The 25959-nt window shown below is 33.8% G+C and overlaps 1 protein-coding gene across 3 annotated transcripts; it reads right to left on the bottom strand.

Moving 5' to 3' along the window:
* On the bottom strand, positions 1-22081 carry LOC149531880 (BTB/POZ domain-containing protein). 3 transcript variants are annotated; one of them, XM_089811702.1, is made up of 3 exons: positions 21582-22081; positions 21219-21422; positions 1-2077 (listed from the first exon to the last, which is right to left on the bottom strand). In XM_089811702.1, exon 3 carries the CDS (start codon positions 1874-1876, stop codon positions 545-547), a length of 1332 nt encoding a protein of 443 aa, XP_089667828.1. In that variant the 5' UTR covers positions 1877-2077; positions 21219-21422; positions 21582-22081; the 3' UTR covers positions 1-544. The 3 variants fall into 3 exon arrangements, with proteins under 3 accessions (XP_089667828.1, XP_089667829.1, XP_089667827.1); XM_089811703.1 differs by having other exon boundaries at positions 21219-21413; XM_089811701.1 differs by having other exon boundaries at positions 21219-22081.
* Between the last annotated feature and the right edge of the window lie 3878 nt (positions 22082-25959).

The raw sequence follows: 25959 nt of genomic DNA, 5'->3' as shown, positions 1-25959 counted from the left end.
GACTTCTTGTAAATGGCTGCAGAGATTTTGATATTTAGAATACTGGCAACGGGTTTCTTAAAAGAAAATAGTTGCCGTTACATTCAAGTTGATAGGGTTGAAACAAGCAATTTTACATGGATGAATGGTAAATGTCAGACCAGGTGTTTTACTTAAAAAAAATAATAAGTCATTACCATGGTTGTACTGGATACATTTTTAGCAGCCCATATACCACATAATTTAAGAGCTTCATAAATGTTTTGATAAAAAAGACTTCTGGATTCAATAGAGCCCTAATCTTGGCTCCAACCAAATACTTCTTGCCAACAGTTCTTGTCCACGAGTTATTTCATGAGGAAGAAACAGTGTCTTTAATATTTTTCTTGGTGAATGTAAAGAGGGATAGGCAGAAGGCGGTGGTACGAAGAGCTTGAATTTGTTCGCAAACCCCCTGGTATTGCTACATAAATTTGACCTCTACAATACAAAACCAGTGTCTGTTGGCTAGATTGTTTACTTTTACACCATCAAAAATCAAAGTTTAAATTAGATCATATTAACGTTAATGGCCAACACTGCTCACAGTGGAGGTGCTGCTAACACCATTTAAACCTAATGAGAGTCGCCTCTTGGCTGCTTTGGATCTGTAACACCACACTTCAAATGCTTCACTTAAATCTGGGTATCTTGCTTGCTCCGTCTTGAGCCAATCTGCCAAAATTTCTGCTTGATCAGTAGAAGGCAGTGCCAGTACCAGTGAAATGATTGCAGATTCTATGCTCTGAAAAAGGTCGTTATCCATTTCGTAAGGCATTTTCTCATGAAAATTTTGTAAGTCAAGCTTTGGCTTTGTCTCCCTTATGAAAGGCAGCCAAACCTTCATCAAATGTGTTCGCCTCGGAGCAGAGAGTATAACATTTCCATAGCCAACTGCCTCCAAAACCTTTGCGGTGATTTCTAAAACCTTCAGCTTTGTCTCCCACATGGCTGAGCCACATCTTATATCCTGAACTATACTAAGAATGTAATCTGAAGCTTCTTCCCACTTGCTGACAAAATCAGTAAGCAGATCCATCTTAGGTAAAATATGACACAGCCATAATAAATCAGACAAGAAATTTAGAACACGACTTTCACAGTCCTCTATAACATCTGTCACAGACAACAAGGATGGCATTTCCTTTTCAAAATTGCTAAACAAGTCCACAATGTGTTTTTTAACTTCAAATTTTACATGTTCATCTGCTGCAAGAAGAGGTGCATCATCATCCTCTATGAGCATATACTCTACCTGCTCTTGCGCGGATGTCTTGATTTCATCTGGAGAAGTCGGCAAGTCAAAGTATCTTTTGTTTGCTGAAATAGCAACATGCATTGCAGAGAGGAACACGTTTCTTACTGCAGTTGGGTCAACTGGTTGAAGTCTCGCAAGAATGGGAATGGCTTCTGAACCTAAATTTGGAAGACATTTTATAACCTCCTCTTCCTCATTTTCTTCCCAAGGAACTGCCTCTAAGTATTGGACACACTTAGAAATTATTTGTGGGCAACCAAGTGTTGTGGCCACTTTTAAAATGCCAAGAGCATTCTTTACATTTTGCCACAAATCTGTAACAATATTGCCCACAGCGTAAAACCACCTTAAAATATTTACATGATAATCAAAATCAGATTCATCAAAATAAACTTCAATACAATTTCGAGAATCCAGAAGTTGACAGGTGGGCCAATCATCCGAAAGACGCTCAGCAAAGTACTTGCTATGTTTTACAAGAACCTCTGAGTGGCAATAAAACCAGTCATCTCTCCCATCCTTTGTCCTCAATCTGACAATTACATCACTAGTGGACCGATCCCCCAATATTTTTATCGTGTTAACATCTTCATCGGCCATGACAAATGAACTATCAATGTCACATGCACACAACTCCTCAACAGGAAATTTGTACACTTTAGCTCTCTCTCATGGAACCCTAAGTCCTTAGATATCTTGTCTTAGAGAAAACGGGAGTAAGAATCATCTGTGCTGAAGTTGCTTTCAAAAGCTTTTCTCAAAAACTTCCAACCCTCAGCAAACAAGACATCCAACACGAATCTGCCCAAGAAACATGGTACGACTTTAGAGCTTGTAGGTTAGTAGATGCAGTTTTCGAAGTTTGTTATTAAATAGTACTGCTCCATCAAAAGCAGGTAAAAAGCACATTCAGATTGCACTAGTGGCTAGGGCACATTCTTAAAAGTAAATTAAGGTTGAACTGGTCTGTAGTGCACCTAAAGCATATTACGGTTGTCTGTTCCTAAAAGCACAATAATGTTGCCAGTTGAGCATGGACAACAGAATTTCTACACCACTAAATCAAAGAAACTTTGAAGCAAAATTACAAGATAAAGAGGGGGGAATAAGCATTAAGCAGCAGCCTATAAAATGAAAATTTTCCAGAGAACTTAACCATCTAAATCTCTTACATGAACAAAAACATATACTTGATGATCTGCATGAAATATCAAAATTACCAAAAAAAATAAAAAATGCTTTTGGCTGGAGAAACTGCAATAACGAATTCATGTCCATCTTTATGATGAGGAAATAATCAACAATAAGTATTATTCAGTCTATGCTGTAGATTTCTGAGTGTGGCTGATTCCATTACAAATTAAATGTAGTGTTATTTTTATTAAAATAACAGGCATAGTAGCTCAATTATACTAAAACTTGAGCACACATAACTGTTCCCCACAAAATGTACTTAACTCACATAGCAAGGATTGTCCAACACTTTACAGAAATGCTCATCAGACACATGATATTGACTGCAGTTATATTATTAATATCAGATTTCCACAATCCATTTCTAATATTGAATTTTGTTTCTGGATTCGATTGTATATATTTTTTAGCATCAATGTTTCGGATCACACTGCAGTTATATTCATTTCAAAATTCAATAAGAGCACCTTTCATTATCATAATCTCAGCCGAGGGAGCTAAAAGTTGAGCACATGACTTAACTGTTCCCCATTCCTCAAAATGTACTTATTCCCATAGCAAGGACTGTCCAACACTTTACAGAAATGCTCATCAGACACATGATATTGACTGCAGTAATTGTATATTCATTTCAAAATTCAATAAGAGCATCTTGCATTATCATAAGCTCAGTCCAGGAAGTTAATATGAATAGTCTCCAAAAAGTACATCAAATAAGCAACAACATATATTAAATTCCCAAAAAGTTTTAACAATTTGGAGCATGTCAAATATATCATGAGCAATAAATTACAAGTAGGTGATATTTCCACAGCTATTCAAATTATGATATTGCTATCAGGATTCTACTGTGCAGTTTTTTAGTCAAACTCATTGACCCATGTTTCGGGAGTAGTAGTTCAGAAACAATATTATAATATTATACATCCAACAGTGTGTCTTTAATATTTCCCAACTTCTGATTCGAACCTTCAACTTTGCAATTATATTAGAATTTCAGTCTTTAATTTTTTAAATGTCTTCAAGCATCAAGTCTTAAAGGAAAAATATTTACATGATTAACAATTTTCAGCAACAATGGCACAAGTTATAAGCTACCGGTACTTCAGAGATTTCCTTCAAATGCCGGTATGGTATGTATCATAATCGGATACATTGGAAAATTGCTGTCGAATTGAACAGGATTCGATTTTTCAAAGCCTGAATCATATGTGACTTTCGCAACCTGTATCCAGACGTTTTTATCCTGACATGGCAATGACTTGGAATCTGAAAGTTGATGTGGCGTTTTAAATTTGTTTTCTGACGAATTTGAGGGTGACATGTTATATAAAACCTCTTTTCACATTCGAAAACTCTACAATCTCACAGCTAAAGCCCCTCCTCTTTCATTTCTATCTGCCCCAAACCATAATGATTGCAGATGGCAGCTGTTCGAATCCAATATTTAGAATGATTTAGGATAATAGTAAAAATTTAAGATAGTATTAAACTTTAAAATATTATTTATATTTATGATAGTGGTATTAAACTTTAAAATACTACATATATTTAAAATAAAGGATTTATATAATATTATAAGTTTTTAAAGTTTTTAAAACATTTTAAAATTAAATTCTCAGTTTTTTTATGCATAGATAATAATATATTATATTATTATTAATTTTTTATTTATTGTTTAATATTCTATTATTTAATATTAATGTGCTTTTTAAACTTGTTGGCTGGTGTAGATAACATAATGGCTAATATTCTATTTTTCATACTATGTGCATTTATACATATATATTTATGATTTTTTTTTTTTTTGTCCAGACAAAACCCAAACGTACCCAAACCCCCTCCCAAAAAATTGCCGTACCCACGTGCCCGTACCCGTACTGACAACTTAGGTTATAAGCTCACATTCAACAGCTGCTGAGCTGAATGTCATCCTTTTATTTGTTTTCATCAACACAACGAGCAGTGATGACTATCAAATCCATCTCAGATTTAATAGAAAAGTATGCTCTATAGAGGAAATGGTAAGGAATGGAAATTACTCTTTAGGTAAGTTCACCAAAATGTGATTAGACAATTCAACAACTCTACCAAATGTGAGAAACTACAATATTACAACAAACATAAACAATTAAGAAATCATACAAAATATATCTGCCTTTTATTTAAAATTTGCAACTTTTTAATGCTTACCAAGATATCTAACTTTCCTTTTCCAATTTATAGAGCTGTAGCACAGCCTATCTCCCCGTACGTTTTAAATATAATATTAAGAAAAAAGACTTACTCTGCTGGAAGTGGCAGACATGAACAAAAGACAACACAAAACATGCCAAGTGACATTTCAATATGGAAACACAGACAGAACTGTTTCTGGTACAAAATAAGGGTCAATTATGGTGGCAACTCATTTCTGGTCAAATAAGTTATCAAGCCTATGTGATATGAATATCATGTGTTGTAAGAGACATGAGGTACATTAATTATGTGAAGAAATGTTATATTTTCCCTGTTAGCTTTAAGGTATTCATTCCTCTTTGACTTTTGCCAGCTGGTGCAAGATTCTAACATGGCAAATAGTGTTGAGATTATGTTTCACCAGAGAGATATGCAGGCTGGCTCATGAGAATGTTCAGTGTCTCAGTGATTATCTCCTTTTCTCATCAGGCATGTAAAATGCTCAATAGTAGTAAGTCTTCAAATTTTAATGTGACTGGAGATGTTATGTCAAGTTGATCTGCTGAAATTGAAAAAGCTATCTCTGTTGTTTGGCATTCTCTAATTATGTCTGTTCAACTAGGAATCAATTCTTGTTGCACACTTGCTCCTGGCTTCTACAAACATTATAATACCCAAACACAGAAGCCAGATGCATTTTCCTTTAGTTCAGTGTGCTGCAGGCATTATTGTTTAAATATGAGTAAAACCTGTGAGGATGTATGGACAACATAGATATGGCATGTACCAGAGAATCAGCTATATTGCTAGGTACACTTTATTCAGGAGCCATAATTTTACTGAATGGATCTGGGAAAGGGTTCCAGCCTAAACTTTCCATGGGTATGGACCCTGACATACCCAGAGCAAACCCAGGCCAGAGAATATTAAAAAAACATTTTAAAACACACCAAAAGCCTGTAAAAATTGATTCTGTAAATGTTTGTGAATTTCCAGAAAGCAAAATGTTCTTCATCTGCGCAATATTTTTCTGCAGAAACAGAGTATATTCTTTAAAAAACAGTACAGGCTCAGGTATGAACCCTGGATCAATCCAGAGAAGGGAAAAAAACTTTAAATTGTAAATTTTCTCCAATAAGTCTTTGTGAATTTCAAAATGGCAAAATGTTTAAGTGCATAGTGTTCGCCTGCCAAATCAGAAAAACCTTGATAAGATATTATGCACTTCACTCAGTACAAACATAGAAAAAACCTTTACAGCTTTTGCACGAAGTCAGTCTGTTTGCATAAAAACTTCAGCTTTAATAAACTTTTGCCCTGGTTAAGCTGCAAACTTGCATCAGCTTTAGTTTTATTTTCCCTGCTGAAAATCAGTCTTGTCCTCCTTTCACATGTTAATTCTGTAACTTCACAATCATGCTGGTCTGACAGTACAGATCGTACAGATCTAATGATAGGCTATATAAATGATTGCCTTGTATTAGTAAGAAATCAGCATCTCCTTTAGATTAAATAGATAAGTCTAAACTTGTCAAATTAGTTAGGATAAACACTAACTGATACTTCTATTCCTTGAGCGCCAATTCTAGGAAACTAATCAGGGCCAACCTAGATAGGGACATGTCTCTTATAGAGACATGCCCTTTGGTTGCAGATTTATATAGGGTGGGAATGTAGTTAAAGGACACAAAAATAGAACAAGTCTGCTCCTTTAAGCAATTCTACCTAATTAGAATACTTGCTGAGACAAAAACATTTCAGAATATTAAATTGATATTGACATATTTTCATCAAGTCTGGAATAGAAGGAAGATCATCTTCAGCAAACAAATATAGAAGTTATTACCTCAGTCTGATCACATAAAATTTGCAGAAACTTTACATGGTATCAAAGCTCTGGTAATCGAACCTAGGCTCTACAAATTAAACAATCAGACTTTGTATATCTAGCATCATTCTTCTATCATCAATGGCATACACAATCAGACCCAAGGACAGGTTTGATGGGAAAGAACACTTTGATGCTTGGAAATTCAGAATCATGATCATTCTTGAAGAAAATGATGTAAAACAGTTTATCGATTCAGCATCCAAACAACCTGTTGTTGAACCTAATAAAACTATATGGAGTAAAGGAAACAGGAAAGCCATATAGATCATATTAGATGGAGTGAAAATTGAAATAGTACCCATGCTAATGAAACATCAAACAGCATTTGATATGATAAATGCACTATTAAATGCGTATGAGGTTCACAATGCAACTAGAGTTCTCGCACTAAAAAGGCCACTAAATCATATACAGATAAAGAAGGACACTAAATCATATACAAATAAAGAAGGGAGAATCGATGAATTCTTATTTCCTAAGGGTTGTCAGTCTAAGAGATGAACTTGCAAGTATAGGAACCATAACTAATGACACGGAACTAACATTGATGGCTATAAATGGATTACCAGATTCATGGGAAACATTCGCATAAGAAGTGTTAGAGACAATCTTCCTGATTTCAATAGACTTAAGGGAGATTGTCTTCAAGAAGAATCCAGAAAACTTAAGAAAGTGGAAAAGTTGAAAACTGAAGACGAAGAACTTCATGTTCTCAACACAAATTCTTATAAAGGTAAAGAAGAAGCATTTCAAGAAGAAGGGAAATCAAAAGAATGACAAACCTAAGAAAGATCTATCCAAAGTAAAATGCTTCAAATGTGAAAAGTTTGGACACTACAGATCTAATTGCCCTAAGAATTCTAAACAGCAAGTAAACTATACAAACATTACTCAGAAAGAAAATAACTATGATCCTGAAAATCATGTATTGTATTTTGCACTATCAAATGAAGTATCAAAAAAGGCATGGGTGATTGATATACCTCAGATTTGTTTAAAGAGTTTTGTAAAGAAACAAGAATTAAGAGGGAGTATATCATTCCTTATAAGCCACAACAAAACAAAGTAGCAGAAAGGAAGAATAGAACAATTATAGAAGTTGTAAGAGCTATGGATATTTGATCAAAATCTAGAATATTATCTTTGGGCAGAAGCCTCTTGTACTGTTGTCTATATTCAAAACATAAGTCCTCACTCTTACCTTAGAGATAAAACTCCTTAAGTCTTTACTAAGGTTAAACCTAATATAAGTCATCTTAAGATTTTTGGGTGCCCAGTACATATAAATGTTCCAAAATAAAAGAGAACTAAGTTAGAACCCTCCGAGGGGAAAGGTATTTTTGTTGGGTATAGTGAAACATCTAAAGCATATAGGATTTTCATACTTGGTCAAAAAAATATTGAACTTAGTAGGGATGTAATATTTGAAGAAGATTTAGCATTCAAAAGAGCCCTAAGTTCTAGAGATCCCTCTCCCTTACCTAGTTTTGAGGAAAATATTGAATCCGAGTCTCATAAGGAGAACATTGAAAAAACTGAGGATGAAATTCAATATCTCAATCTTGAGGAAACTCAAAATTTTAAGAAAAGACCACTTTGGGCCATTAAGACAGTAGAGGAAGCACAAGACTTCGCTGCACCATCTAGAACATTTAGAGAAAGCAAAAGACCCAAAAGATTTTCTAATTATGCAACAAAAATGAATGATTTGTCTAAATCAGAACCAACCAATGTTCCAAATGCTATTAAACATACAGCTTGGGAGGCTGCAATAACAAAAGAATACCAATCCATTATGAAGAATGATATTTGGGAAATTGTCCCAAGACCTAAAGGGAAATTTGTTGTTTCTTCCAAGTGGATATTTAAAATCAAGCATGCTACTAACGATAACATTGAAAAATATAAAGTCAAATTTGTAGCCAGGGGATTCTCTTAGAAAGAGGGGATTGATTATGAAGAAAGAGGGGATTGATTATGAAAAAACCTTTGCTCCTGTTGCCAAATACACCTCCGTAAGAGCAGTCCTAGCTATTGCAGCATCTAAGGGATGGAAAGTACATCAAATGGATGTAAAAACAACATTTTTGAATAGAAATTACAGAAGAGGTATATTTGAAGCAACTTAAAGGATTTGAAACTCATAACCCTAAAGTTTTTGTTTGCAGGCTCCAAAAAGCTTGTTATGGGCTTAAACAAGCTCCAAGGGCATGGAAAGAAAGAATTGATAAGTATCTCACTAGCTTAAGATTCTCTAAAAGAATGAAGCTGATCCAAATCTATATTATAAAAGGGATAAAGATGATACAGTAATTTTGATACTGTATGTTAATGATTTACTAATAACAAGTGATGATAATCTCATAGAGCAATGCAAGAAAGATCTAATCAAAGAATTTGAGATAAAAGATTTAGGACTCCTTCATTACTTCCTACGACTGGAAGTAAGGCAGAATTCTGACAGCATCATACTCAATCAAGAAAAGTATACATTAGATATCTTGAAGAGATTTGGAACGTGGAACTGCAAACCTATGTCTTCTCCCGTGGAGACTAATCTACATAGACTTCAGGAAGCAACAGAAAAATCACCTTCCATAGATTCTACTCTTTACAAACAGATGATTGAGTCCCTTATGTATTTGGTAAATACAAGACCTGATATTTGCTATGCTGTTAATGCCTTAAGGCAGTTTATGTGCGAGCCAAAGGAGATTCACCTAGTTGCAGTCAAACAAATCATGCGATACTTACAAGGCACTCTTAACCTTGGGCTCAAGTATGAGAAAGTTGAATTGGATCTACATGGATACACAAACATAGATTGGGAGGGAAGTGTTACTAACAGGAAAAACACTTCAAGATGTTGTTATAGTTTAGGCTCAGTGATGATATCACAGATATGCAAAAAGCAATCTTCAGTAGCACAAAGGGCCTCTCGGAAAGCAATTTGGCTTAGAAAGTTACTTGTGGGACTATTTCATCTAGTCATGAATCCTACGATTATTAATTGTGATAATTAGAGTTTTATCAAGCTTTCTGTGAATCCAGTTTTTCATGACAAGTTCAAGCATATTGAAATTCCTTACCATTATGTAAGAGATATGGTAGATAGAAATACTGTAAAATTAGAATACATTTGCACTACAAATCAGACAATAGATATTCTTACCAAACCTCTCTCTCGAGTGAAGATAGATCACTTTAGGAAAAGACTTGGTATGGTTGAATTGTAATTCATTTGTATTCTTTAAACTATTATTAAAATAATTTTTATTGTCAGGGTATTCACTGTTATGGGCTCCACCATTTGTATTCATTATCTAAGAGGTGATGATCTCTAAGATAATGAGCACTTTTATAAAAGACATTATGAGAGATTGCGATCTCTTAGCTAATGTGCTAAATAGTAGAGATCTATTGTTAGATTTAGATGAGTTCAAGATCACATTGTGATGTAGACATTGTTATGCCTATGAGTCACAATTTGGATAAAGGAAGAATTTTATTATTCTCCGGAGTTTATCTTGTGTTCTAGTAGAGATCGTAACTCGAGATCATGTTGTGATATAGGAATGCCAGTACCTATGAGTCATAACTTGGATAAATGAAGAATTTAATTATTCTCTGGATTTTATACTGTATATTGTATTCTTTGCAATATTGTCATCACTAGTATCAGTGATATGTCATATCACAAGTATAGTAATATGATATAGTATCATGTGTTCATGACACCAAACACTCAGAAGATTCAGATAGATATAGAGTATCAATCCATGCTTATTCATCTTAATTGATGATGCTAGATATGTTATTTCTCGGTATGATTATTAAGTTAAGAGGGAGTGTTAATTCTGTAACTTCACAATCATGCTGGTCTGACAATACAGATTGTACAGATCTGAATATTAATTCTATGCCCTTCTAATGATAGGCTATATAAATGATTGCCTTGTCTTCGTATGAAATCAGTGTCTCTTTGGATTAAATGGATAAGTCTAAACTTGTCGAATTAGTTAGGATAAACACTAACTAATGATCTTATTCCTTGAGCACCGATTCTAGGAAACTAATCAGGGCCAACCTAGATAGGGACATGCCCTTTGGTTGCATATTTATATAGGGTGGGAATGTAGTTAAAGGACACACAAAATAGAACAAGTCTACTCCTATAAGGAATTCTGCCTAATTCGAATACTTGCTGAGACAAAAACAATTCAGAATATTAAATTGATATTGGCATATCTGCATCAAGTCTGGAATAGAAGGAAGATCATCTTCAGCAAACAAAAAATATAAGTTATTATCTCAGTCTGATCACATAAAATTTGCAGAAACTTTACATCACATATCTATATTTTTTATGACTTGGTGCATTCATGGTGTATAGGACTCTTTTAACTTCATCTTTTATTTTCCTTTCCCAATTTATTATTAACTACTATTAACTCATGTGCGCGCATTTGTATCATTATATTATTTATATTTCAAAATCTATATGTACATGCATAGCTAGCATACCTATGTTGGGAAAAATCTATCTAAAAGAGGCAAAGTGAAGTTTATGTGCAAAAATACAACTTTATAAACAGATCATGAAACCTAAAGAATAGATTTCTTTCCTTTTGTTATTATTTTTAATTAAGTCAGCCATGGGTGTTGCCACTGTATAATGCCTTGGCATAATCATATTTATGAACTAAAATATTTTTAGGTATATAATTCATTATTTATCTTTAGAAATATACAACAGCCAAATCTAGCTGTATCATAGAAAGAGAATCCCACACCACGGAGACTGAACCCATACCCAGCCTCATGTCTGAACCAGCTAGTTAAATCTCGTCACCTCGAGGGTTTCCAGCTTCCACCCTTAACAGATCTAAGAACACTACACTTCCAAGACTTCTTGCAATCAACAAACTAAATTTCATCTATTTAAATTTCCTCCTTCTTAACTTCCACAAAAATCTAAACTCTTATTTATATTGATGTAGTATAGAAAACGCAGTTTACTATGCACAAAGCAAAATTTCAATTTCAATTAATACTTCCATATATGCATAAGGCTTAAGCATATGCTGTCATTTTATACATACACATAAAATTGTTGGCTGTATACCTAAGTTACCAGATTCTCTCCAGCAACCCTTAAAGTCTGGTTCAGTTCTGTCCAAAGTCTGGTCCTTGTCAAATTCTCCTAGAGAGCCACAGATTCACTGCAAAGTCTGTCAGAGGAATCTGGGCAGAATTCAGGGCCAATTTTGAAGAATTTGCTGCCCAGCAGCCGAACCCGAGCTGAATTCGATATCAAAACAAATTGTTTTTACTTTTTTTTTTAAGTTTTTTGGCCTAATTTGGTTTATTCGATCCTCCCAACCCTAAAACTGACCACGAAAAAGGCCAAAACATATGGTTTATATGTCATTTATGCATTTGTGAGTGAAAATGAAAACTTTCTTATAAAGGAAATCCAAATTGACAATTAGTGAAGTCCAAACTGACAATTATAGAGGAATTTATTTTTAAAAACTATGATATATTCTTTGAATCCAGGGCTTAAAATCTGAATCTCAACTTTTGATCTAGCTTGGTTAGATATCCTCTAACCAATATAAAAAAAATTATGAGAACTGCACTTTTCTTTTGATGATTCCTTTCATTCTCAAACTGTCCCTTGATATGGAAATATGTCCCATGCATGTGACCAAGCAGGTGTATGATGTTGTATGTATGGCTATATAATGCAATTAATATCCTATTATATTGAAACATAGACATGGTGGTGTATTTTCCTATGTTGCTTTACCATTCGCAGAGTGGTGTATGGACTTATTTGTTGTTGCACGAACGCGCGCGCACGCACACACACACACACACATTATTAAAAAACATATGTTTTGGTACGGACAAACCCAAAACAAATCCGAACCCAACCCAAAAAAATATTTGGACGAATTTCGAACCCGAATCTCGAACCCGCATCTGTACCAGAATCCGAACCACCAACTTAGCTGTATATGTGCATAACCAGCCTCTACAACCAAAGGCATGTATTTATACACCTAATAGGAATATGTTATCAATTATCAAAGATGTGTGAATACAATCATGTATTACAGTATTCAGAAATCAATGCAACAAAGATACAGTTAGGAGAAACACCTCAAGCCAGCAACTAGACATGACAATTAAACAATATGGAAAAAATAAAGAAGAAGGTAGACATGACACATTTAGAAATGAATATAACAAAGGCACAGCTAGAATTTGATACTATGCCAATAGAAACAAGTTTTCAAACATATCCAACTTAGAACTCAGGATGAAGAAAAGTTTCAAAAGATGTATTAACTTTATAAAGATAATATTTGTAAATTCAACCGTATTGTTTTCGTGAATCATAACAATTTCCAATAATAAGAGACGAAGTACACTATTCATTAAAAAAAGGTAAGGGGATTCAGGATCATCCCTTAGGAGAGTCAAACAAGCAATGCCTGGAGGGAAAAAAAAACACCGGCACTGCCCAAATACAGAAACACAAACTAATCTCAAAGAGCACACATCACATAAAAAGATGCTAAGTGGCAAGAGCAATGAGAGTGGTAGAGAAATCCTCGTCATCCTAGGAACCCCATACAATAGTGAGGTCAAGGATAGCATCTTGGAGGGAGAACCCTTTTTCACTTGCAGCCTCCTTTGTATCCTTATGTTGTTCCTATGGGGAGAGTGAATACACTAGTGCCATGCACAATAGCGACTTGGAAGAGCTGGGCCAGCCCCTTTCACTTCTGACATCTGACTAGCTGCTACCACCTTCAGTAGAAGGGCTTGCACCTACCATACCCCACCCAAAGGCAGCACCCTATGGCGAAGAGGTGGAGTGACACCTTTTAAAAGCTTTGACACTACCAAATTGACAACAAGGAGCCTCAAACCATGAGGTCTACAAGAGACCGCACTAAGAAAGCCCCTATCACTTCGTGCATTTGGCTAGCTACTACCACATTTAGTAGAAGGGCTCGCACCTGTTGTACCCAACCCAAAGCCTAAGCACCCCTGTGGCGAAGAGGTGGAGTGACACATTTGAAAAGCTTTTCCACTACCAGATTGACAAGAAGGAATGGTGAGGTCTAAGAGAGACTGCACTGAGGAACTATGATTGTATCGATGGCCATGAGGGATAGACCAATGACGCGAAGTAGAAGAGTCAGGAGTCACCCTAACAACTATACAAGGAGCATTTCCCCAATGCTTTAAAAGATATTGCAAGTGGGTCAACTCCAACACAACCATATTGGCTTGCACTTGAATCTATAGCAACACATTATTACATATACATGCGTTCTTAAAATGTGAAAGTTTGAAAAATTAACATCAATTGAACTTCAAGAAAATAAAATATCATTTCTATTATTCCATAATATGAACCTTGAAAGCATGCCAAATTTGGGTAAATTTGAAGGGGATACAAGGCCAATCACCCAATAGAAACATATGCCAAGAAAAGGGCTTCAACCGAAATGACCAAAAAAAAAATCATGAATCGAATTCCACAAGTGCTAAGCATGACAACAAAATCATAAGAGGTGTATAAAAGTTTTTGGTTGCATGCAGAAAGGGCAACATTGATTTGGAACAAAAATGCTATAGGACAGAGCCCAACAACAAGCCTTGGAAAAAGAATACACAAGGCAAAATGAGCCAACTTAGTCTCTAGAATGGAAAAGCATATAGTTTGGAACCATAGTTACACCTCCCTAGGGGATGAGGGGCAATGGAACAGGGGGACAAGTTGCCGAGATAGGGGGTCAAAGGGGCCTTAATTTGGGAACAACGACGGAGGATGGCAGGGAACCAAGGGTTTGTATATAGTATATACGATACATATGGTACTTAAAATGCTAGTTGTTATAAGATGTATTGCAATCAAATTGCAATATAAGATATAAAGATGTAAAAGAGTAAATACTTGAACATTGCATTGAATTGGAACATTGAACATTGAACGTAAATAGTCAACACCGGGGCATCCCCCATCCTCAGTGGAGGTGGCAGAATCTAGTGGCATCGCTGGGGACAAGGGAACAGAGTCCCCAAGTCCCCCGTACGTCCCCATCTCCTGGACATAGGGCAAAAAGGGGGGGATGCATCCCCGTGTTACTATGTTTGGAACCTATGACACCAAATGACCTAAGATGACTACAAGTGCCACCATAATTTCAAAGTTAGCACCACAAACAAATGAGTAGCAAACCAACTATATCAAAGCTTGGGTTTCCAACTACAAAAAGAGAAAAGAGGTATTAGGAAACCAACACCAATCTTTCCACCGTGGCTTGACCACATAGATGCCCAACTTGCATAGCATATTCATAGAAAAGGCTGACACAACCATGTCGAAAATCTATCGATTTTGTCAAATGAGACAAACCTAGGTTTGCATATCTTCCTAAGAGCAAAGATTCATGGTAACTCTAGAAAATTAGTCTCGAGGAGTGCAAATACCATGGCTATGAAAGCACAAAGAAAAAACCCTAGGCCAACAGTCTTATGATAGGTATACAGTCCGACGATAACCCTTGAATTTGGACAAGCGAAGACCAACAAATATTGTATTAGCTAAAAAAAATAGTGTTCCCTAAAGCCAAAGCCAAGCCACCAAAGGCAAGGTTTGATATCTTTCAAGCACGCCAAATGCTTTCGAAAACACAAGTGCATTCAATATGACAACATATTTCATATTAGAAGGTTTTGAAAGTCAATCCCCTTCAAGAAGGTGTATTAGATGGATATCTAGACGAAATACAATGCCTGAGGATAATTTTCAAAGCCTCATTGCTAGAAATAACCGAATAACCCACTTACCGCACAGAGCTACACCCTGCTACTAGCTACAGAGAAGCCCAAACCCTCCATATTCTTGGGCAGACAATAGAACTCCTAGGAAACTCTATGGAAGTCATGATGATCAACAATAAAAGCCCACAAAAAGTTGTTGAGAAGCTTCTCCCATTTATTGTGAGAAGCTTTCAAAGGAGTCTAACAAGAACAATATGCATGGGTGGTCAAGAGAATCCTTGAGCAAATTCTGAAATTGCTAACAAGTGAAAGCAATTTCGCAATTTAGCAGGCCAACTTCTTATGGATTCTGGCAAGGACCATGTTCCAAAGATCCACAAGAGAGCCCTATAAGAAAACGCGATACTAGGAATTGAAAGACTTCACCATATCCAATCCCTTTCAACCAAATTTAAGGGATCCAAGGTAGAGTAGAGTAGATTCTGGCAAGGACCGTATTCCAAAGATCCACAAGAGAGCCCTATAAGAAAACGCAATACTAGGAATTGAAAGACTTCACCATATCCAATCCCTTTCAACCAAATTTAAGGGATCCAAGGTAGAGTAGAGACAAAGGATTGCTTGTACCACTAGGTTTTATGCCATTGAAACATCGACCTAGATGATGAGCACAACATATCAAGGCCCTCAAGTGCCTCCCAAACATTAAGCCCATCTTTAATGATGACGAGAAAAGAAGCATCTACAAAGTGGCGATTAACAAGTTGAGAATGTGTTTTGGGCAAGGAAATACCTCTAACCTGCCCAACTAAGATGGTGTTTGCCAAAAGATAACCAAAGCCCTCAACACCCAAAACATACAACGAGAGGACTAGAGGGAAACACTGGTGAACAAATCTATATAACCCGATGGCTAAAGAATGATGGTTATTGATAGCAATACAAGCCAAAGCATCCCCAAAAAGCATTTTTACAGACTGAATAAAATATGGACCAAAATCAAGAGCCCCAAACATGGTGACAAAAAGGCCAATCTATTTGGTTGTAGACTTTGGCAAAATAAATTTTGACAAAAAATGGTGTTTTGTTTGGAATAGCTAGCCCACTCCATGCCTTCCCACACCAAAAGTATGTTATCTACATAAATTTAGATTTAATTAAACCAGTTTCTTTAAGGTGAACAATCTGTGGAAGCAAGTGACAAATATTTATAGCCAAGGCTTTGACAATCATCTTGTAGAAGACAGTAAGGAGAGCGATGGGTTGCTAGCTAGCCCACTCCATGCCTTCCCACGCCGCAATTATGCTATCTACATAAATTTAGATTTACTGAACCAGTTTGTTTAAGGTGAACAATCTGTGGGAGCAAGTAACATAAATCAATGTTTCACATATACAGACATCGGGGAGAAAACTTAGTTACTCATGGTCAATGAAAGCTTACTGCCACTTAAAACCCCACATACTGCAGTACAAAGTTCAATGATAGAAAAGTCAATTAAATTTGACTTGAATAGTAAGGAAGTATGCATTATGTCATCTCCAAAGATGAGAATGATGACAACAATACATAATTGTAGGGTGCAGCAAATTGTGATAAAATTTTAAAAATGACACTGCAAAGTAGAAAGTGTAAAGATCAACTAGAGTACTCCAAGACAGAAAACAATGGGACTTGGCCAAGTGATTTTTTTAGAAAAGTGGATCAAAGACTAAACAAGTGCTCAAACAAATCCCATGCAACAAAAAGACTCTTCCCATCAACACACATTGTCAAACAAGACCACAAGTATTGCTGGGACAACCATCCACCCATCCACAAGTAGTCCTGATAATGAATACCAATCCACGAATCTATCTTCTAGCCTTCAATATCAATCTACGGGAGTATATGTTGCAGTAGTAATATTTGGTGACTAGAATATTAAGACACTGGCATCAAAAATACCCTTACTTGCAAATTGATAATGGCATTCTGGTTAAGATACGAATGATAGATATTTTCCTTCAAGAGAAAACGGAAGAGGGATCATATGATGTGGCAAGATCTATTTCTTCATAGCCAGTACTAAGAAGAGAATTATGGTTATTATCAAGTGTTCATCAAGAACCAAGTAAGCCAAGTCTTGTTTGCTTGAGTTTCATCTTGGGAGTAGGAATACGCTGTAATTGTTTACTAGATCCACTGTTCGTATAAACCATTTCTTGAAACTTAACTTGGAACTAATTTCTTAATATGCTTATCAAACTGCCATCATAGGAAGAAGGTTTCTCACCACTGACAACCAAAGGAATTTAAAACATTAGAAATCCGTGAAATCCTGAAAGGAAAAACATTAGACTTTCTTCCACCTCATTAATACTGTGAATCAAACTGTCAACATGTTCATCATACTTCTGAGGAAGATAAGAAATAATCCCTTAACTCATGCATTTCAATGTTCATAACAAAATGGCATCTTTGATGTTAAGGGATATGATATGTAAACTTGCAAATTAAGTGGACCCCTAAAATAAATATGCAGCCCAATAGAATACTACAAAGTACAAAGTACTGTTACCACCAACATACATCTCAAAAAGATTGCACCCTTGATAATTGTTTATCAAAGAATAATCTAAAAAGATGAGTAATGCACCGCTAACAAAATATGGTACCTTAAGAAGCTACTGCAATCTTCACTCCTTAACAATCACCAATTAAAGGGTAATAGAAAGCTCACAAAGTAATGAATGTGATAATTGTTCTCAAAGAAATACACAACCATTAATCAATTATCAAGCATATCAAGGTCCTCTAAAATAAGAAGAGCATTATATATTGCCATGTTGTTTCATTAATTATGGCAATTAAAAGCAATAAAATGTTCCAGCAGAGAAAAGAAGCCAAATTGAGCCAAAAGAAAGGAGAAAAATGCTCAATGCAGCTTTAAAAATTTAAAAATTTTGAGGTACAACTTTTAATTTCCACAATCTACAACAGATATTCAGCCTGCTGGTCAACTGTAACTTTCAATAAATGCTAGGCAAGAGCCTACAACACAACGGTAACTTGTGAGCCTCACATGTGGGAGTTCTTGGGTTCGAATCTACTCGAATTAAACACATAATAATAATTAATTACAAAAATAATAATAATTAATAATTAATCTAGGCTTCGGCCCATTATCGATCCAAAATTTTTTTTAAAAAATCAATAAATGCTACAAGCAGATAGTGAAACCCATTAGATGCTCATTACAATTTATGAATTGATAATATGTCAATCGTAGCCTCAAAAAGTCAGTTGTTGGTTCATAAGCATAGTAGCATTTGCAAAAAGTCAAAACACAAGCCAATGGTTCCATAAATTTGAAATTAAAAAGTAGCAAACTTTTGAGCATGCACAAACTCCAAACAAAGATGTAGCCTCCTTTATAAAAAATTTAATAAAAATCATAAAGCTGGCAAGTGTTTTTGCTTAACACTTTGTACTTTGCTGCAAGTTAAGAGAGAATAAAGTTGGAGCCAAATGACTCCAAACAGCACGCAAAGAAAACAAAAAGAGATACAGTACTTATCAAATACATTGTACCCTACTATTAAATTTACTTCATCATAAGAGAAAACACACTACAGTAATTGCATTGAACTGGGAAGATATTTTGTTTAAACTCTGATACTCTGCTGAAAGTAAATAGAGATTTTGAATTGGAATCGTGACTCTAAGCAGCAACCAAATACAACAGAGAGTCTTACAATACTTACCAAATATCACCATACCTTCAGATTTATTGTACCGTATAAGATTTTTGATTCCAACATATAGGGTCTCCTTCAAGATTACTGAGACAATTTTTGGATCAAAGACATAATATTTTAAATATATTTCATGCAGAAAAAGACAGCAAAAGGGGGAAGTTGGGAAATAAGTATTTAGATAAGGATAAAAATCGCAACATTTTCAATCATAGAAGATGTTGAGCTAGAATCAGTAAACAAATATTGTATAGGGGCCTTAGCTCTCAAAACCAAGAGGAAAATTAATTCCAATTGCAAGATGGCAAATGTGACATAGACAAGCAACCAAAAGTAAGAAAGCATGAAGACAACCTCAAAGAGAATGCAGGTAAACTAGAGAATTGAAGTAAAAACAAGAAATAAAAACTGAAAAATCTGGAGATCTCAAACATGATAAATCTACTCAAATGCCTACGAAATCATTAAGTAACTAGGAAGTAGGTGCTGAGGCAAAGAGGTGCTGAGTTAATAGAATAAGGAACACAATTGACCTTGGATAATTTTACAAAGGTTGGAAGGGTAGAGCCTAGGCACAACATACTCTGTGAAACTTATGTTTGAGTCCAAGTGTGATTTATAATTTTGTTGACATCAGATGCATGCTCTAGAGATCAGGCCCTCTTCTCTACTTCTGAAAAGATTGAAATTCCAGCATACTGCTTTAGTAGATGCACCTTCTGTCACTCAAAGAATATGACATTTAGATTAAATATAACAGAATCTTTTGCAGATAAGAATTTTCTCTACCTGTTTGTTTTTATCATAGAGATACGCCATATTCCTACTACAGAGGTTTGGACACACATCTTATCTCTTAAAGGGGACTAAATTTTGCATTATTACTCACGATTCACATCTTGTTAAATTATATGTTCAGGTTGTGCAGAAATATAGATGGCTCTCTACTATGTTTGGCAAGGAAATATATATGAGAGTTTTCCCTATCAACTCCTCATAGATGGTCTAGACAAAAGGATGTTTGTCTGTATATTGATTTTTTCAGAAAATGTGTTTGTCCTGTAAAGATTTACTATCATCAAGAGGCATTCATTTTTCAGTGACAGCAAGTATTATCCTTCATTCTTGCATACACATAGCATGTGTAATCATAAAGATCCATTCGAGAAATAAGGTTTACATTTCAAATGCATTTAGCTTGCTTTAGAAGAAAAATTTCTATGAGATGGTACAGGCCAGTTGCAGTGTCTTGGTTCATAGTTGAAGTATACGTTAGTGGGCTTGCCCTGGGTTTCACCATCAATTAAACTTGAGGGTCAATTATATCACGTAGCAGTAGAATCTTGACCGTAGTCACTAAAGACCCTTAAAGTTCGGAGACGAGGACCCCATCTCCATACCCCTCTATCCCTTCTGGGACTGTATTTAGATGTGAGATAGCCATACATTTATTCATATACCCCATCTCACATGTCCTTCAATAGCCGTACCCACATATCTAATGGCGACTATGGTTTGAAGATTATATTAAAGGAGATATATTAGTTGAAACAAAAGGTGACAGGCCACAGATGACTTTGGCAGATGCCAGAATACATAGACGAACCCCTCGTACATGTTCTAGACAAAGGCATGTTTGTCGTCATTAGGATATCAAAGAAAAGGGAAAACTTTTAACATTATAACGTTCAAATAAAACAAATGGGCCGTGTTCTTTAGAATTATTTTCAACCTCAAGATTCTGAGATCAGCTTTCCCTTTATAATCCTACTATAATGCAAACTTTAAAAGCCAATACCCCTCTCGAAAAAGTCATCTTCCTTCTCAGTCTGCATTAATCCTGACATTATCCAATGTCACCATAAAAAACGTTACGAATGTTCTTTAGATTTCTTTAAACCTGGAGGTTTTTAAATCTGCTTTGCCCTTCAATACAGTTTATCATAATCCTACGTTTAAAAATTACTATCCCCGCAAAACAACCGTTTTTTGCTTCCTACTCTGCATTAAGCCTGTCATCATCCCATGTTTACAAAACCAATAACCCCATAAAAACAACTTGTTTGCTTAAGACTGCAGCTTCAATCTGCTTCGCAATCCAACACGCAAAAGAACAAAATGACACAAACTCACCTTTCCTTGTAGACGCTGAAGTTATTTTCCCCACTTATAATCACCCTGGTATCCCTTGCCAAAATGAGCTCACCGACTCCATATCTGAATTGAAAATCTCGGTTACAAATCCCAGTGAAAGGGCCCTGACCCAGAAAGGCGTGGGTATCCAAAACGCGGAATAAGCCTCATCCTCGTCATCAGACATGAAAATTTCTGAACCCCCTAACACAAAATTTACCAAAATTCTAACTGTACTGAGAACTGGGAGTGGCTATTATCAAAATCATACTCTTACAGGGACTCCCTAATAATAGAATCACAAGCATACTAAACCTCCTTACAGATTGGTGTTAAGAAAACCTTAACTTCACCGAGGCTTACCTCCTAGAAATGGGTATTTCCAATATCCTTGGACAGAATCCCCAAAAAAACCTTAGTATACCGAAACTTGTGACATGGGTATCATCAGAATCCAAATTTTACAAAACGTTTCAAAAACTGGGGATAATAGGAATCATCTGTACTGAGACCTTGTCAGAAAATGGATATGATAAAATTAAAAACCAGTGTATTGAAACATATATAGTGGATCTTCACTAAACTGATGCCTATAACAAATGGGTCTATATGACGGAAACTGCTATTCACATGTCCCCAATGAAGATTTTGCCAAAAACCGAAAACACAAAAAATTTTAAGGCATGTCAAACTACAGGGACACCTGGCCAAATTGGCAGATGAGGCGGAATCTTCGTACCACTAATTGGTAAATGGGTTAATGCGAGTTTGGCCAGGATTTTGCTGTAAAGCAGATGACGATGGACCTCCCGAGACCAGACAAATTGGATGATTAAACAAGGCACACAACCGTTTACATCTTGTAAAAATAAAAATAATATATAATTTTTTGGCCTTTTTGATTAGTCACCAGATTGAGAGAGGGCAGTTGTGACATGTATTTTTAGATCTGATTTTCCCTGCGAGTGATAATGACCAATCATGAAAAATCTGCTGCGTGGGTTCCACGTGACCTTGGAAGTCTGTTCCTCCCTAATTGTTTTGACATCTAACAGCGGACCATCCAATTACATTTGTGCTTTCTAGGGGAAAGTGGGTTTTCATTTTGTGTCATCCAGCAATTGGAATTGACCGCCTATTCTCTGAAATTTCTGAAACTAAGGAACGACATCTAAATGTGGGGTCGAGGGAAAAGTTACCAAAATAATGCAGTGTAGATAATGATACCTCGCCAATGAGAAACTTGTCACTACAAGATATCCACTCTTTTTGCCCTTTTCAATAGGGCCCTCTAGGAAAGTTCATAAAGTCCATAAATACTAATGGAAGATGGATTCATTTACAAGTGGTTTATTAAATAATATAATAAATAGATAGTAATTTTTGGAAGATACAATGTTCCTTTTCGTGAATATGATTAGATGCAATTGAGATCATTCATTTTCATAAGAGACTAGGTACTTCTAAACTCTTCATTCACGAAACATGGATCAATGGATTTGATTCAAAAATTATAAATTGTATAATAATATCATAATTGAATAAAACTAGCAGTCGCATGCTTTTGTGCATGCAACGATGCGCCGATAGAAAATATTTCATTTTTACAATTAATTAGATAAAATTTAAAATGTACTAAATAAAAAATATATAAGTAGTTAAATTTTTTTTAATCAATAATTCCATCTAAATACAATGAAATAAATGTTATAAATACCTTGTATCATTAAATACAATGTTTTATTTTTTTTATATCTAACCATTTCATAGTTTACCTTGACTATATTTGTTTTGCATAGTAACAATCTAGCTTTGTTAAATGTAATATAAATCTCTGCATATAAATTTTTTTCATGACAATAAAAATATATGTAAACTTCATTTCAATTAACATAATCTATTTATGATTATTTTCCTAACATCCATACACAAATTTCAAAAAGTTATATTGAAATCAGTAATGAAAATGCAAACTACAAAGTCAATTAAGTCCATGAGGAAAACCATGTTGCAAGAAACATAATCTTTGTACAAATGTTGGAAATTTATTTTATAAATTTAATTTCATAGTTTGCAAATAGATTTTAACTCAACAAACTCACAAAAGCTTTTATTTTAAAAAAATCTTTAATAAATATTATTTGTATTAATTTAAGAAACTTCAAGAAAATAGAAAGAATCTATTATACAAGATATTTAAAATATCTAACCACCATATAGAAGTAATGTAGCTTAAGATTTTTTAAGAAATATTAATAGAAATAATCTAAGTTAAGATTTTGGTTTAATAAAGATTTAAGAAACCAAAAAAAAAAGTGAATTAGAGAGGACAATTTTTTAATATTCATATAAAAATCAAATGAAAAACTTGCACTTTTTTAAAAATGAATCTACACTTTTTAATCTAATATTTTTAACTAATTTTTTTAATTTATAATATCTAGACATATGCAAGCCTATATTTTTTTTATGCAACAAAACATTTCTATATATTTATTTTTGCTAAAGTATAATTAAAAATATTTCAAAATATAATTTGTATAAATTTTTATTTGTTTAATTATAAATTTTCATAGTTGTTCATTTTATCTATTTCTAATTGAACTAAGGTGAATCCTCATTAAATTAAAATCAAACTTTTTAAATTAATAAAATGTAATCCTCATTAAATTAAAATCAAGCTTTTTAAATTTGGAAAATATTTATTATGAAATGTTAAATTATCAATTTAATTATAATAGTTATCAAATAGAAATAAATTATATTATATTTATAAATATATTTTAATTATAATTTTAAAATAGAATAGAAATTAATATTTAGATATATGAACAATATAGCAATCTTTCTATTTTATTCATCTTTTTAACTTTAAATCGCTTCATATTAGAAAGTTAATCTAAATTAAATTATTTCTAAAATGTCAATATAAACCTCATGCAAATCAATGTATATTCAAAAATTAAATTAAATTTTAATTTCAAGAAATAGTAAAGTAAAATTTAGATGCATAAATACTTTCTATATTTTTTTCTATTTTAATCTAAGTCATTCTTTATTTAAAAAAATGTATATTTTTCTTATTTTCTATATTTATCATTTTATTTTTGAACTTCTCTCTTGTGAAGATTTTTAAATGATTTTTCTTATTCAAGGTCTTCAATATCAAATCTATGTAATATGTATTTCAGTAAAGCTCTTATTATTAAATCTTATTGCTTGCATATATAAGTAACACACCCCAATTTTAATTGTTGTTATATATATAATCACAAATAATCAATAAAAGTAGATTCTCAATAGACTTGAATCAAATGATGGTATCCAAATAGAATAAAGCGTCGAAATATAGCTCTCTTGATTTAAAAAATTAACATAAAAAAGATTCTTTCCTAATTGAAAATGAATAATCTATCACAAAAATTATATGCAGTCCTCAGACATTCTTTTACCTTCTTTCCAGCACCAATGATTCAATGATTGACTAATTTTTTTGTACTACATATTTTTAAAAATATGGTGTAAAGAAAATGATTAATTGATTCACAGAATTTATCACAATATAAAACTCAAAAATCTATTAAAAAACCAAGAAAAATCAGCACTATTAAACTAATAAATGAGGCTATAAGGATTTTTGAACATTATTGCACCTATAAATTGAAATAGTTGAAAATAGGTGAAACCCTCCTCACACCATAGAAAAACCTTCACACACAAAATTTAACTATTCTACTTTGATTGAAAAGTTTGTTTTTATAAACAAATGTTAAACAAAATATATTAAATGAAGAGTTGAATAGAAAATAGAAATTAGAGACTAAATTAGAAATAAAAGTGATAGTTTTTAGGAGTCGAAAATAGAAATTGCTAAAGGAAAGATCCATTGTCAGAAAAATATGAATTCCAATAAAGGCTGACAATTTTTCGACGAAAAATTGTAAAATTCGGGAACAAAGCTCCCACATATAAACCTATCAGCTTAATTAATTTAATTAAAACTAATTGAAACAAGAGACGCGATGCATCATGGTTCCTGCCTAACGCATAATGGTTGTAGAGGTGTAGATGAGTGAGAATAAGGTTAAATAGTTCTAAATTAACATTGTGAATGCATTAATTTTTGCCTAGAAATGCACTTGTGATCTGATAGAATGACTCATATTTTGTTATTAAGTTCTCATGTTATATTATTATATATTTGGGTATTTAAGCCCAAGAATAACAGGCCAAAGTACCCAATATGGCACTAACTACCTAATATCATACTATGATCAATACATATGCTTTAGACAAATTTGCACCTTCTACATTGACAACTTAAAATATGTGCAATGAGGAAAGTTATCCATACCAATATCTGAATTATAGAACTTGAAGAAGTGATGAAGCATTTGGAGTATCACATTATATGTTTAAGCATGTTATGCATGCTACTAGATAACCATAAGTAGTTGGAAAAACTCCCTCAACGATCAATACATATAAATTTGATGTTGAATAAATATGATGTAATAAATAAGAAATAGAATATAACTATTTAATTTTAATACATAGTTTATAAAAACTTAATAATAATTTGCATATTTTTTAGAATTGAATTATTTCTTTTTTGTAGTTATTTTCTTTAGTATATTTTTTTGATGTAAAATATAATTATTAATTTAATATTAAAATATATATTTAAGTTTTAAATATATTTAAACTAAATGATAAATTATTTAAATATAAAATATTAATA

The sequence above is a fragment of the Cupressus sempervirens genome, chromosome 11, assembly GCF_028749045.1.
Source record: "Cupressus sempervirens isolate cs-2001-9-10 chromosome 11, ASM2874904v1, whole genome shotgun sequence".
NCBI lineage: Eukaryota > Viridiplantae > Streptophyta > Pinopsida > Cupressales > Cupressaceae > Cupressus > Cupressus sempervirens.
Note: the sequence above shows the minus strand (reverse complement) of the source record. Positions and strands in the feature narration are given on the sequence as shown.

What these genes read in the sequence shown, in the direction of transcription:
- LOC149531880 (XM_089811701.1), bottom strand. Translation starts at nt 1,876, where the DNA reads ATGGCCGATGAAGATGTTAACACGATAAAAATATTGGGGGATCGGTCC.